At 42.9% G+C, this 15,122-nt stretch overlaps 1 protein-coding gene across 1 annotated transcript; it reads right to left on the bottom strand.

Annotated features, from left to right (window-relative positions):
• Nucleotides 1-155: 155 nt before the first annotated feature.
• LOC306939865 (creatine kinase S-type, mitochondrial-like) lies at nt 156-10,241 on the bottom strand. Its single transcript, XM_079524634.1, has 9 exons — nt 10,079-10,241; nt 7,983-8,181; nt 6,914-7,009; nt 5,559-5,780; nt 4,483-4,568; nt 3,516-3,639; nt 3,109-3,243; nt 1,037-1,162; nt 156-498 (listed from the first exon to the last, which is right to left on the bottom strand). Exons 1-9 carry the CDS (start codon nt 10,225-10,227, stop codon nt 385-387), a joined length of 1,251 nt encoding a protein of 416 aa, XP_079380760.1. The 5' UTR covers nt 10,228-10,241; the 3' UTR covers nt 156-384.
• Between the last annotated feature and the right edge of the window lie 4,881 nt (nt 10,242-15,122).

Genomic DNA, 15,122 nt, shown 5'->3' on the forward strand with positions numbered 1-15,122 from the left:
GAAAACCATGGGACATTATTTATACCTGGCAGAATCTTAAAATACACACTTCAAGGATTAAGGAAATCCACCCTATATGGACCCCTTCCATCTAGAGTAGACTATTACATTTGTGTCAAACAAAATAATGACTCAGCAGAAGACAGCAAACAAAATATTGTATAGTGGTGTTTTTATTGAAGTGAGATCTATGGTTAAGACCTAACTTGAGGTAGAAGTTGTGCATAACCACAGATCATGGCTATGGATTATATTATGCTAATCATCCATCAGCGGAGTCCGTCCTTTAACAGACATTCAAAATGTGACTATTATTTTTCAAACTCAGACAATTATTTCAAACTCAGTTTGAGATATTATGTGAAGTGAGTTGGTGGGTTCAGTTCACTTGAACAGTTCAATGAAGGGGGGGACCTTGATCTCCTGCCCCTTTTCCAGTTTCTTTTCGCATTCAATCAAGTAGTGGACTCCGTCAACCAACAGCTGAACCAGCTCCACCTACAGTAAACACACACACACACACACACACACACACACACACACACACACACACACACACACACACACACACACACACACACACACACACACACACACACACACACACACACACACACACACACACACACACACACACACACACACACACACACACGAGAGAACAAAGGTTATCTTTCCATTTTGTTGTGGACCTGGACCATGTTAATCTATGTGTTGCAGGTGTTTTAGCGCTCATTTTATGGTTACATCACATCATGTCATTGGCAAATTGGCTTGCTAGTACTGGAAGATGATTGTATTGGGCATGTAAAATGTTTGCCCAAAGCTGCAAAACACATCAGTCGTCAGTTCTTTGCAATTTTGTGACTGATACATTAAGTAAGACAACTGGTGCATTTGAAATTGGGATGTTATGTGATTGATGACAATATAGCTATCAAGGTTTATATTATCAAGACATGATCACTATTAGCCGATATACAAATCAAGACAAAATGTACGGTCTTTAAGGCAAAACCCAACAAGGTAAACTTGCCTCTGATTTGCCCAGACGGTCGTTGTTGGAGATGTCAAACGTGTCTCCGACGGCAGCGGTGTCCACTCCGCCTGTGCCTCTCTTCTGCAGCCGCAGGTTTTCCAGGATTTTGGAGAAGCGTGCGTCCTACGGGGTCAAAGTCAATCATGTTAAATAATGCAGTCAATTAGATTCTAGACTTACGTGCACACGGGCCCTGAGCTCGGTGCCCAGGTTCAATGCAGGCATGAGCAGTTTGAGCACACACATAGACATCAAAGGGGGCTTGAGCCCCTGCCCTTTTACCCGTCTGTAAAAAACTGCCACCACGAATGCATTGTTTACTGCAGTCTATGGTGAAAGATATGCAACTGCCCCCCTTTCCATGCCATACCCAACGTCAGCATTCAGGAGAATTGCCTTTTTACGAAGTCTCCTGAACTTGAAAGCAACATTTTACATTGAAAGAAATTGTCCTCTGTGTAGAAATCCTTGTCGTACGCCGCATAGAGACTGACATTTTGTCGGGACTCCCGCGGGTCACGGGATTCCCGCGGGATTCCCGCGGGATGGGATTAATATTTGTATTAATCCCGTGATCGTGACGGGACGGGAATGAAAATCAACAGGAGCGTGCAGGAGCGGGATTGACATCGATGTAGTCATCTTTCTGTGAGCCAACTACATTACCCATAATCCAGCAGTGCTAGTGCTTCCACAACACAAACAGTCAAACACCTCCTCCAATTGCAAACCAGTCGGGCTGGACGTCTTATAAAGTTTTATATGAAGACATCGTAATGCGGCCGTGTATGATTCTGCATCGCGCCGGTGCCGTGATTTAATCGATTATTTATAGCCAGATCATCCTGATGCATTTGTTTCCCCTGGCAGTGGCAACGTTGCAACTTTCAATTGTGATGCTATGTTAGCTACATGCTAACGCTGTTACAGCTCTCTGAACAGCTGTTCTATTCTGAGCGAATGTTCTACAATACATCGTCTCCTTTCTTTCTCCCAACCGAGTCGCATACACCAGTGGTTCCCAAACATTTTCATGTCAAGGACCCCTAAATTGACATTTATTAGCCCGCAGACCCCCATTTGAAAAGATGCCAGGGGCATAAGAGAAGATTTGTATTACGGTTCTAGCTGTGATTCTCAACCATTTTATTTTCAAGGACCCCCAGTTTGACATGCATTAGTCTATGGACCCCCATTGAATGGCATTTTTATCGCTGGGACCCCCAATTTATATTGTAAAATCAATGTTAATTTAACTCTGAGTGTACAAATGGAACAACATTTGGTTCCATTTGTACACTCCCATAACATAATTTGTTACAGACCCATAATGGTCCATTTGGTTCCAAACTATTAATTAGCTGGGGACCCCCTGGAACTCTCTCAAGGACCCCTGGGGACCACTGCCATACACATAGACTTGTACACTGAATAATTAATCATATAGAGTTAAATTGACACTGAGGTTTTTTTTTATCTTAATTGACAAAGCACTTGTTAACTGTTAAGCTTTAAGTTCTGTTCAGGGAAAAACCGTATAGGACTTAAATGAAGTGTCAGAACTGTATTTGGTAGTCAAAGTTAAATCCAACATTGCCCACTTTATTTATTTTAATTTTATTGGTAGGCTATCTGTCTTGAGAAGCCAGAAGTGATAGATAGATAGGCCTATAGATAGATAGATGGATCGATCAATCAATTGCCTTTCCTAATGACTAACATAAAAAAAAAAAACAGGAGCGGGATGGGAGCGGGAGTAATTTCGAGTGGGAGCGGGATGGGATCAGGAGTCATTCTACAGGAGTGGGACAGGACAGGATTTTTTTTTAAACTCTGGCCCAGGATTGGGACAGGACAGGATTTTTTCTGTGGGAGTGGGACAGGACAGGAGTGAAAATCCACTCCCGTGTCAGTCTCTAACGCCGCATCTCCAGTAGTAGCTCAAGAGCGCGGGTTCGCGCCCTGAAAATATAAATGTATGTTTTTTTTGCCAAAAGGGCCCTTTTAGGGAATGTCAGCCCCTGCCTCTCAAACATTCTCTAAACGTCCCTGGTCGACCTGCTTCTTACCAGGCTGAGGTGGGGCAGTTTTACGTGCACGCCAGCCCTCAGGCCGGTGCCCAGGTTGGAGGGACAGGTCAGAACGTAGCCCAGGCGCTCATTCCACATGAACTCCCAGCCGCGCTCCTGGATCAGGTGCTCCACCTAGAGGACGGGACATGACATGCATTCTTGTTCTACGTTCTGCATATAGCATCACAATCATTTTAAGCACTTTAACCATTATTTTATAATTTGGATATTCAAAATTGGCAAATAGAAGCTCAAAAGAAAAATCGAGAAAATTTGTGCAATTCATTAACTCAAGTCTTTGCTTTTTTTAGAATCAGCCTCAGATCTTAATGGGTTCGCCACTGGCTATCATCATCGGATCCAATGATTGAGATAGTAGATCTGTGATGTGTAACGTAGCCTACCTGTTTGAGTCCTGTGCAGAACCTGTCAAACACACTCTTCATGTTGCCTCCCTTCTCCATAGAGATGACCCTGGTGTGGTCCTCCTCATTGACCCAGATGAGGAAGTTCTTATCTTTGTTGTGCCTTGAGGAGAAATGGCCAATGTCAATGAACCACATTAACCCCATGCGGGCTGTACAAACAATTAAAACGTAATAAAACATATCAATGTCGCTGTGTCGGGTGGAAACCTCGTAATATGACCAAAACTGTTACTTTTCAGGGTTCAAATGAAAAATCATCAAAAGTAGCAGAGAAGCTCGAAACGTGTCGCCTCGCATTCAAGCTTGTAGATCTGCTACTGTCGATGCTTTTGTGATGCTGTACAATCAAGTAGGTTATTAATTGAAGAAAAAAATGGAGATAAGAGGTTTCTGTCCGACAGCAACAATATAATATATTATTTGTAATGCTTTTGGTCTCAGTCCATGCTGATTTTATGAGCAGGCATGTGTTATTACATAACATAACCACCATGAAAACAGAGACACTGTTTACTTGCATCTTAGCACCAACTCGGATCTAAGGACACAAGCCCACAAACTCACATTGTTCACTTTTTGTAAAAACACAAAAGTGAATGAAATATTTATATTACAGGTGGTTGAAATAGGCTATGCAGCCATGCTGAAATGGGCATGACAGCACACCTAGCCGTTGATTTTTTAGTTTTGTCAGAGCAGCAGCATTATTGGCTTAGGAATGGAACAAAAAGGGCAGGTTCTTAAATACAGGCAGGCTCCTGTATTGTAACTAAATAAATAAATACATAATAAATGTTATTTGGTGGTACTGTACATGGAGAGCCAAATATTTTCTTGTGGTATACTTCAGTATAAAAAGGCATGGTATGCTCTAAGCTAACTCAAAAATCTTAATGGCCACACAGACAGTATAGACATGCAGGGAGAGCCAGGCAGACCCTACCAGATGCCCCTGGCGTCAGGCCAGTCTCTGGCCATGAAGGCACATGTCAACAACGGAGACACAGGCTTGTCAAACAAGAAGTGGTCCTACAGGTTGGTGGGGACGGGACGGGACGGGACGGGACGGGACGGGACGGGACGGGACGGGACAGGAAGTGGAAAAACACACATAGGAAGAAGACACATTAAAGGTAAGTCAGTAGCTACTGTACTTATATGGTTCTAGAGAAGTCAAAGAACACTGATATAGATGAGGAGAAGAAGGAAAGTGTTAAAGTCTAGAAGAGGCTACATAAATACTGTACACACTATACTGTACTACTGCGTAAGGCTGGCAGAGTATAAAGGGTCCAGGACTTTCCTCTGTGAGGAAGACAGGAGGATAAGGGTTTAGTTTGCCCTGCGTTGGTCTTACCAGATCCCCCTGGCATCAGGCCAGTCCCGGGCCATGAAGGCCGAAGTGAGTAAAGGAGACACTGGTTTGTCGAACAAGAAGTGGTCCTTTATGTGTGGCAGCATGAGTGGATCAGAGGGAACATCAATTCAATAAAATTGCACTGCTAAATGCGACTATATCCACCTCAAGGGCCTTATTGACATTTTTTTTTTTTTTACTATTTTTAAAAAACATTTTAAAATACTGAATAGTGAATAGTTAGTGAACAGTATAGTGAATAGTTATGCCTAAACATTTTAGGCATTTTTTACTATTACAAAATAAATAATAATAAAATAAATAAATTGTGTAAATAGCCGATCTACATCGACACGTTGTGAGTAGATTGGCTATTTGAAGTAATTTTAAATGTTTTTATTTTTCAATAGAGATAGGGCCTCAAGACCCTCCAGTGTATAACAGTTAGCATATTTCCAATTCCAAATATTCTTTCTTCTATAGATATCAATGGACCATGTACTGCATGCAGCAGGCAACCTAATAATAATGTAAACAGACAGACAGACAGACAGACAGACAGACAGACAGACAGACAGACAGACAGACAGACATGTCTCTGTCGAGTGGAAACCTCATATGTCAAAAAAAAAAAACGATAATCAATATAGTCAGTCCCTCACGTCAATGAGCTGCTGCTGTTCCTTATCCGACATGCCTTCCAGGCTGTAGTATTGACCTGCCAGGTCACCCTTCAGCCCGCTCAGGGCCGTCACCGTCACGCGCTCCACCTCGCGGCGCTCTGCGCGGGAGCATGCGGGCGGCAGGCTGAGACCGCGGATACTGCGGCCGGTACGGACGCGAGACGACAGCACGTACTTGTTGTCAAACACTCCGTTTTTGAGCTGGGAAGAAAACATGAAAAGTGTTTAGATTAGGTGAATGTACATACTATTGTATGCCTTTATGCATCTGTGTGAATTGAATACGCAGGACCATAATGGAAACAAACAAGCCCGCATGGCTCTTTGTGTTATCCTTTTAGCATTGTTGTATAACTGTACTTTTTGCAATCAATCAATCAATCAATCAATCAATCAATCAATCAATCAATCAATCAATCAATCAAACGTACAGCAGTGGTTCTCAAACATTTTCATGTCAAGGACCCCCCAAAGTAATATTTGTCAAAATATATTTTACCCATACAAAATTTGAGTTGTTGAAATGTTTAAAACGTGCCACATTTTTCAAAAATAAATTCAAGATGTTTTGAAAATAGCCAATGGAGACAAGTTTTACATGCTTGAACTGATTTTGGGGACCTCCTGGGACATCCTCAAGGACCCCTGGGGGTCCTTGAGGATGACCCCACGTTGAGAACCACTGACATACAATACAACCGGTCAAATGTGGGTGGGTGGATGGATGGATGGATGGATGGATGGATGTGTGGATGGATGGGTGGGTGGGTGGGTGGATGGATGGATGGATGGATGGGTGGGTGGGTGGATGGATGGATGTGTGGATGGATGGGTGGGTGGGTGGGTGGATGGATGGATGGGTGGGTGGGTGGATGGATGGATGGATGGATGGATGGGTGGGTGGATGGATGGATGGATGGATGGATGGGTGGATGGATGGATGGAAGGATGGACGGGTGGGTGGGTGGATGGATGGATGGATGGGTGGGTGGGTGGGTGGATGGATGGACGGGTGGATGGACGGGTGGATGGACGGGTGGATGGATGGATGGATGGATGGATGGATGGATGGATGGATGGATGGATGGATGGATGGGTGGATGGATGGGTGGGTGGATGGATGGATGGATGGATGGATGGATGGATGGATGGCTGGATGGATGGATGGATGGATGGGTGGGTGGATGGATGGATGGATGGATGGATGGATGGATGGATGGATGGATGGATGGATGGATGGATGGATGGATGGATGGCTGGATGGATGGATGGATGGATGGATGGATGGATGGATGGATGGATGGATGGATGGATGGATGGATGGATGGACAAACCTTGGAAGAGTCCAGGTCAGTGGGGTGCTTCATGGTCTTGGGATCGTAGCCTCCGTGTCTGTCTTTGATGATGGGGTCAAAGAGTGCAGCAAACACCTGGTGGGAGCGCAACAAAGATGCTTTTAAACAACAGAAATGATTCATGTTTTATGTTTCAATAGATACTGTTTGTATTAATTGTCTGCATTATTATAATGCCATGGCCAAAATAGGCCATGTTGAAAGTAGTTCAAAAGATATTTGATTTAGGGTGTATATAATTTGCCTCTGCATTGGGAAACAAGTCAGCAAATCAACAAACAAGTGAGTAAATAAAAATAAATAAATAAAATAAATCATAACTTTTTACTTTGCAATAATAATGTGTTGTCAAAAATCCAAAGGCGGTCCTGGGACGTGCCTCCCCAGCACTTGAAAAGCAACACAGGAGTGGAGAGGATGGAATGAGCTGCCAACAGCCCAGACCTGCTGCAGGTCGTGTTGTACGTGCTGGACAACACACTCAACTATGTTGGCTGACCTGCAACACATCCTGGCCGAGGCATGGAATGGAATACCATTCCACAGCAATGTGTGAACGGGCTGATCACCCGCATGACGATGATGAGCTACGAAGCTGTATACTGTATGGTATACTGTATGCGTACAGTATACAGTATGTAGCTTATTTATTATACTCTATCGTTGCTCTCGGCAAGGGGGGGGGGGGGGGGGGGGGGTTGTGTGAATTGATGTCCGGCTTGATCATACTACAGCGTCGCACAAAATCTATCAATAAGGGAAATATCACTTTTAATAATATAAACAATTTCAAGAGTCAAATAGATTTGTTTTCCTTCTCGTCATAGGTGTCATTTTTCCATGACACCAACGTATGAAAAGTGGGTAATTAGACTAATTGATTTAGTCAATTATTATTAAAAACCCATTAGAATGATTTCATGTAGATTTATATAAAAAACCATACCTTCTTGATCATTTGATTCATTGAAAAGGTTATTGATGGAGTAATTGCTAAGAAAGATAATGGATGGAGCCGAAGTGTGTCCTTATGATGATGCCTTTTTACCTCGTAAGTCTCCTCGTCGCCTGCCACAGCTCCGACCGTCTTAATGAAGGGGTGTCCAGGGTTGTCCACCCCGGTCTGGATGCACTGGTCCAGCGACCAGTTGTTGGGGGTCAGCTTGTCCCTCAGTTTGGCATAGATGGCCGGTGTCAGAGCCTTGGCCATGCAGTTGTTATGTTTCCTCAGGTCAGGGAAGTCAGCGCTAGAGGATTGGAAGGAAAATTAACACATATTATCGCCTTCTTAAGCTAATGGCCTACGTCATTTAAAAAAAAATGTTTTGAACAATGTATGTCTATTAATAAATAACACTGTCTATCAGCTATGTAACATATGATTAAATTGAATGATTATTTTAGCCTAAGTCACACTCAATTTACTAAAAGGGGCGGGATCATCATGATCCTTTTCTTTGGCGATTTTACCAGAGCAGTGTCATGATGAGGCGGAGGAGCTGACTTAGGCCAAAAACAATTCCTCAGAAAATGACATAGGCCATTAGTTTAAGATGGTGACAATATATAAAGTAATTAGCTGGCATGGAAGCCTTATTGCTACAAAGCACATTTATTTTCTGCTTATTAAGCACAGAATCCATTGTCTGATAGAATGATTAAAGCAAACCCCCCCAAAATGTACTCTGGAGTATCTTCTTAAACTCTGCTCATAATTCAGACATCCCATTATTATTATAATGACAACATGTCCATGACAAAAACTGTAATTAAATCAACTGTAATAAAACAGTGTAATAAAAGTGTCCTTGGAGAAATTAAGTCAAAGGTAACAGTGAAGAAACCAGAGAGGGACAGTGAAGGGTAGAATGTTTGATCTTGCCAGCGAGACCCCATGACTCTGGGCTTTACATAACTTACTCAGAAGGAACTCCTCAAGGGATCATGTTCATTTTCTTGTTCAACAGGTGCTTCAAAAGCCTCGATGTCACTTTATGAAACACCATTCTCATTAAAGATAGGCCAACTTTAGGTATTTATTTACCATATGCAATCCATATCTATCTAGACAATATCGGTTGCTTTTTGAAAATAATTATGTGGAAATGACTTAAAATGAGAAAAGTCCTCCCTAACTGCTGGAAAAGAAGCTGTAAGAATCATCACGATTTAAGGTTGTAGCCAGTTTTATACTGTATTGAATATACTAGCTATAATATTGTCCTATAAATGTACATTTCTTGCTTTCAAAACCAGCTTTACTTGCAATGCTCTAGATTCTAGAATCAGAGCGTTGTTAAGCGTTGTTAAGTCCAGTAGCTGCCCACTGTCCTTCATAGTAGGATGTCAAAGACAGAGGACACATTCCAGATAGGTCAGAAGAAGCACATCTCCTGTTTCTGTAGTGTGAGGCAGCTTGATATAAGTGCAGTGTGCACCCCCTGGACATGGTCACATGGACTTATGCCCCATTCATATGGGACCAGGCAACAAGTCATTGGATGGATCATGGGAGCAGGACGGTAAACGGAACAGGACGGCACAGCAGACGGCAGCCAGAACCGGCGACGGTATAACGGCACACGGCATCAATGTTACAATATTTAATCTTTTTACCGCTCTTTACAGCAGGTTTTACCGTTTGCCGTCTACCTGATCCCATGTGAATGCAGCATTACCCTCAATCCAAAGGGATCCAATTGGGTACCATCTTTATACTGTTAGGTACAGTGTATGAGCGTATGACTATAGGCCTGAGGATCTGAACCCCTGACCTCCCAACCTTGCCTTATAGTTTGCCACAATGCCACTGAGCTGATCAGTACAAACAAGCAATAACTATAATTACTGTCATATGCTGCCATTTTAAACCTTTGTTTTCATCAAATTAATGAAATACATTTGTACAATTTCTTTGACCCAAGATCCCAGTCTAGTAATGATATACTTATATTTATGAGAAATACTTCAATTTAAAGAAGTGTTTTACCTATTCACAACTATCATACGCCCAAATTGGAAAACATTCTGGTGGCTATGGCTATTGGACAAATTAATTTGACTTATTATGGAATTTGCGTAACTGCTGTCCCGAGGCAAATGCATTTGTACAACAATGCCAGGCTGTGGTTTGTGTGCTCTTACCTAGGAGGATAGAGTTTCTTCTTTGTGTCAGCGATCAGAGTGCTGTTCTCGTTCAGCCATAAGCCCCCTGCCAGGGTACCAGCTCCCAGGCTGGCCAGAACGGCAGCATTACGAGGGCTTGAAATCAGACGTGTGAAAGAGCTCGCCATGGTAGCTTGTGCAATGGTATGTCGGAAGCAAATCACTGAAGAGAAAGGAAAGGAAGAAAGACAAACGCTTTGGTCATTGTGAGGATTCAAGCATTATCATCTTTTTAGTAAGCTTAGTAAAATGTACACATTTACTAAGACATATCATGTCTGTAGACTGTAGTACAGTATGTGTATATACAGTACATGTTTTGTTATTAGCTGACATGTATGTCTAATGTTGACCGGATGACCAAGGAGGCTACAAGAATTAGACAACTGTCCTTTTTGTTGGTGTTTTATTTACCAAACCCCTCCACACCAACCTCTTAGTCACCGACAGGTTGTTGGACAGTCCTGCACTTCATATTATTGCACTGACAGTCAGTGCAATAATATAAAGTGCAGGACTGTCCAAAAAAAGATAACAGGCAAACAAACAGCAACTTAGTTAACTACTACCATGGACTAGAGCTAGACCCTTCCACAAAGGGTCCCAGCAGCTCTCGGTGGTTCTGAGCTTGCCAAAAGCTAACACTTTGTGCAGCAGCAGCCACGATTTTAAAGCAGGTGTATCATAACCGAGACACTCGTAATTAGTATCAATGAACTTAAACAGGGCAAACTAAGGCAATTCTTTCACTTCCATTTCATATTTCAGGCCTCGATCACCACACATTTACAAATAGAACTACAAGAACAGGAACAATCACCCCTCTTGGCACATCCCAATCAACAGGAGGATTGCCAGAGAAGTGACCAACAATCATTGCAATGTCCATGTTCAGGAATTCATCCAGATACTATTACAGATAATACAAAATGTGTGTGTGTGTGTGTGTGTGTGTGTGTGTGTGTGTGTGTGTGTGTGTGTGCGCGCGTGCGTGCGTGCGTGTGTGCGGGCGTGCGTGCGTGCGTGCGTGCGTGCGTGCGTGGGTGTGTGCACTGTCCATGTTAGTCTCTATAGGGCACGGACTGCCCTGTGACAATGTCCTATTAAATGAATTAAAACATACGTTTTGCATATTGATTTCAGAGCATGCACGATCTGAAATCCCTCATTGTCACTGGGCAGGGTATTAGTTTTCATCTAAAACTATAGTTTCATGGAACTGTGTCTTAAATGCTGCAATCCATAACTCATATTGTACCGGGCCAGGACCCTAGCTGTGCTGCAAAGCACTGACATGTGTCCTGTTGAGCTGTACATCCTGGTAGGGAATGTGAGACTACAGTCACTACACTGTACCTGACCACATAGGCCTAACTTATAACCAAACTTTTATACTTCAATCTGCAATGGAAGTTTCATATTTGCATGTTGCCCCTCAGTTGTGTTGTGATTGGTAGGTTTATTTACCATTTTATGTCAATAAATGATCATATTAAATGATCTATCTAGCATTCTAGCTTGAAGATCGGCTATTTTTGGCGAAGAGATTTGGTGAGTCTACCGCTGTGACTCGATCAGTTCCGTTTCCCTAAGACTACTAAGGGTTTAAGTGGTTGAACTTCATGCCACCCTTGCATAAGTCAGTGCCTCACCACCCCACCCCAGTCAAAGAAGTCTGGCCACACCCCCTGCTTCACATAGAGGAGAAGTCTACTCCTGTTCGCCTTGCTCAGCAGCACTGACACACACAGCAGCCAACACAGTGCAGGGTTATCCAAGGCTGTCTGCCATTTTGTCTGGTTTACCGGTATTTACTTACAATCCAACATAGGTTTTTAAGGGAGAATATTGACTAGATCTCTATGCCTGCTCTTATGCACTGCTGTTACTTCAATGAGTCCAATCCAATACAACACCCTTTAATGACTTATAGTCATGATCCTGGAGCTCTAGTAGTGCCTGTCATATCGTACGTGCTGGTATTATTTATAGGATACTGTTGGAGAGGTCTACTGCCAGGATTCTGTGCCAAATTATGTTCATGTCATGTTCCCCCCACAAACATTCTGGACCGGTCAGACAGACTCTCTGGAAAAGACAGAGAGACAAACTAAAAATAGGGGAAGGGCAACTTGAATGATAGACAAACCGCACGTAGCGTCAAGTCAACTTGATGGAAGGAAGTAATGAACTAATGTCAAAAAATTTGTATACTATATAGAGTTCTGTATAGCAGTGGTCCTCAAACTGGGGTCTGGGGATCCACAGGAGGTCCTTGAAGAGTTACGGGACTGTAATTTGTACACTCTCAGAGTTAGGATTTTACAGCATAGATTGTGTGGTCCCAGAGATTGAAAATTGTAGGTCCGTGGCCTAATGCCTATATGAAACTCCTTTCAAGGTCCTTGAGATGAATGAATTAATGCCGTTTGAGAAGCACAGCTGTATAGTGTATCGTCTTCCAGCGGGAAAGGGAAGCATGACATAGAGTAGACTGGTGGAAGACAAGAGGACAGTGTGACATTCTTGCCATAATGGATTACGACTGGTCTGGCGCTCTGGTCTCTGAACAAGTCTTACGCCGGTAAGCGACACCGCGGATTAGATGGCTTTATGGCTGGGATTACAACAAGCTCCCACCTTCTGCGCCGACCTGGATAAAGCAACCCCCCCCCCCCCCCACACACACACACACACATACACACGCACACACACCTTCTCCTCTCTGATCATATGACCTTAACTCTTGCGGGGTACAGAGGGTGCAAGCAATCTATTGTAATTAGGATCTAATCCTTTTCACTATAAAGTGATTCAACAGATTTGGGGGAGGGTGTGTGGGGGGGGGGGGGGGGGTGTCAGCTGGTGCTAAATGCAGACTAAATGCTTATTAGGCAAAACATCTGAATCATATAATACTGAAACATTCAAAATGTGGCCCTTTACACTTAGGAAGGAGTACAATACAATTCTATCTTGTCTATACCCTGCCTATCAAATGTAACAAACAAATGAAAAGAAAGTAATCTTATATTTACGATCTACAGTATCTAAAACAAGTACCACTGACATGAAATGTCTTCAATGAAAATATTAACAAAGAACAACTCCTAAGATCATTTAATGGGATCTTATTCACTCGCTAACTTGCAGTAGCTAACTTGCATCTAATATTTCTACCCCTGATAAGGTTCTAAACTCAGATATAAGTCAAAGCAATCCTATGATCAGCAGCACTTTATGCAATTTGTAGGCCACTCTGTCGCGTCAGAAATAGCAGATGTCGCCTATATCTTGTGATGCATACTGCTATGTCTTGCGTGACACCGCCCTGCGACTAAGAATAAATCTGGCTTTAGAAGTGAAAAATCAGACAAATTGGTACTACTTTGCTGTTGCTATATAAGATTTGTGCATGCAGTACTTCAAATCCAAAGGTGTACTGTATGAATGTGTACTGTATGAAGTACATTGTTAAAGGAATAGAGAGAGAGAGAGAAAGTAAAAGCATTACAGTACCTGTCCTGTTGGAAAGTTGCAATCCCTCCTCGGTAGGAAGAGTGGATGAACTGTTGGTCCAGGCTGTACCAGGGGATTAGGCCTAGATTAGACCTTGGGCCAATCAAGAATCTCAATCATAAACCAATGAAGTGACAGTCCTGCAGACCCATGACCACTAAGAGGCCTATCCCATGCCACTGTCCTGTTTGACCTACACACACACACACGCGCGCATGCACACACACACACACACACACACACACACACACACACACACACACACACACACACACACACACACACACACACACACACACACACACACACACACACACACACACACACACACATACTCCTGTGTTGGAACAGACAAACTGTATAGTATATTACAACAGCCAAGACGTTTCTCCATTAAAATGGAGAAACAACAGGTGATCGACCTTGTCAGTTCAAACTGAAAATGTCAGTACTTTGAACTGACAAGGGCGATCACCTGTTGGGATATTCATTGTCAGAGTACTAAGGTACAGTAACAATATTATTGGCATTGTTTTTATCAGTGGTGGAAAAAATACTCAAATGTTTTACAAATGTTTCAAATAATTTGTAGATCTGCTAAACTTGAAATGATACATTCTGCATAATGAGTAGCTACTGCATTTGGCACTTTAAGTACCAATACTGTTTTACCTCAAGTGCATTTTTAATTCTGGACTTTTACTTCTAACAGAGTATTTCTATATTGCAGTATTGATACTTTTACTGAAGTAAAACATTTGAGTACTTTTTCCACCACTGATAAAAACATCTAGTGTTGATTTTGACAGCAAATTTTGATTGATTTTGAAAAGTGTCATGGATTCTGCATGGCAGGGGCGTCTTCCTCCCTGAGCCAAGTGTGCGCCTGACCGCATACCTGAATGGGACTGGGTGTTACGATCCGTTTATACCTTCAGAAACGTGGGTGGACGTGATAAAGTCCTCACAGGGTTGGGGTGGAAGGGGCTAAGGGTTTCATTGGGATCGTCAGCTGGGTGCCCTCCATCTAGGGTGTTTCATTGACTAGGCCCACAACACCTGGCTGGCGCCCCAGGTGTGCCCCCCTCTGCCTTATCCCCTTCTACACCTCACTCCCCTTGATGTCATCTTGGACTTAGGTGTCATTTCGGAGCCGAGCTGTTGTCTCTCCTCCTGATCCCGAGTCACTGGCTTTCTCTTTCAGCAACACTGGACAGGGCTTTGATGGTTTGACGTTGGGCCTCATGGCCTAGAAGTAAAAGTATTGGAAATACTGTACTACAAATACCTCCGAATTTTACTTTAAGACAGAAATGCGAATGCGTAACCCGTTTGTTGTAGATGTCATGATTCTACATAGTATTTTAGTAATGATATATTTTGCAGTGATGCTGCAGCATAAACTAGAAATGCACTCTGTCGAGGTGCCAACTTGTAGTAGTAGGCCATACATGGCCTAGTTGTGCGCAAGCAGAGCGCGCAAGTACTGCCGACCTCTATGAAC

The sequence above is a fragment of the Electrona antarctica genome (assembly GCF_951216825.1).
Source record: "Electrona antarctica genome assembly, chromosome: 16".
Lineage (NCBI taxonomy): Eukaryota > Metazoa > Chordata > Actinopteri > Myctophiformes > Myctophidae > Electrona > Electrona antarctica.

Bases quoted from the DNA above. Each gene is read 5' to 3' on its own strand.
- LOC306939865 (XM_079524634.1), bottom strand. From the start codon at position 10,227: ATGGCGAGCTCTTTCACACGTCTGATTTCAAGCCCTCGTAATGCTGCC. The intron at 8,182-10,078 runs GTAAGAGCACAC...CCAATCCTCTAG, and splicing joins AAGAAACTCTATCCTCCTAG to CGCTGACTTCCCTGACCTGA. The intron at 3,640-4,482 runs GTAGGGTCTGCC...TTTCTCCTCAAG, and splicing joins CCTGACGCCAGGGGCATCTG to GCACAACAAAGATAAGAACT.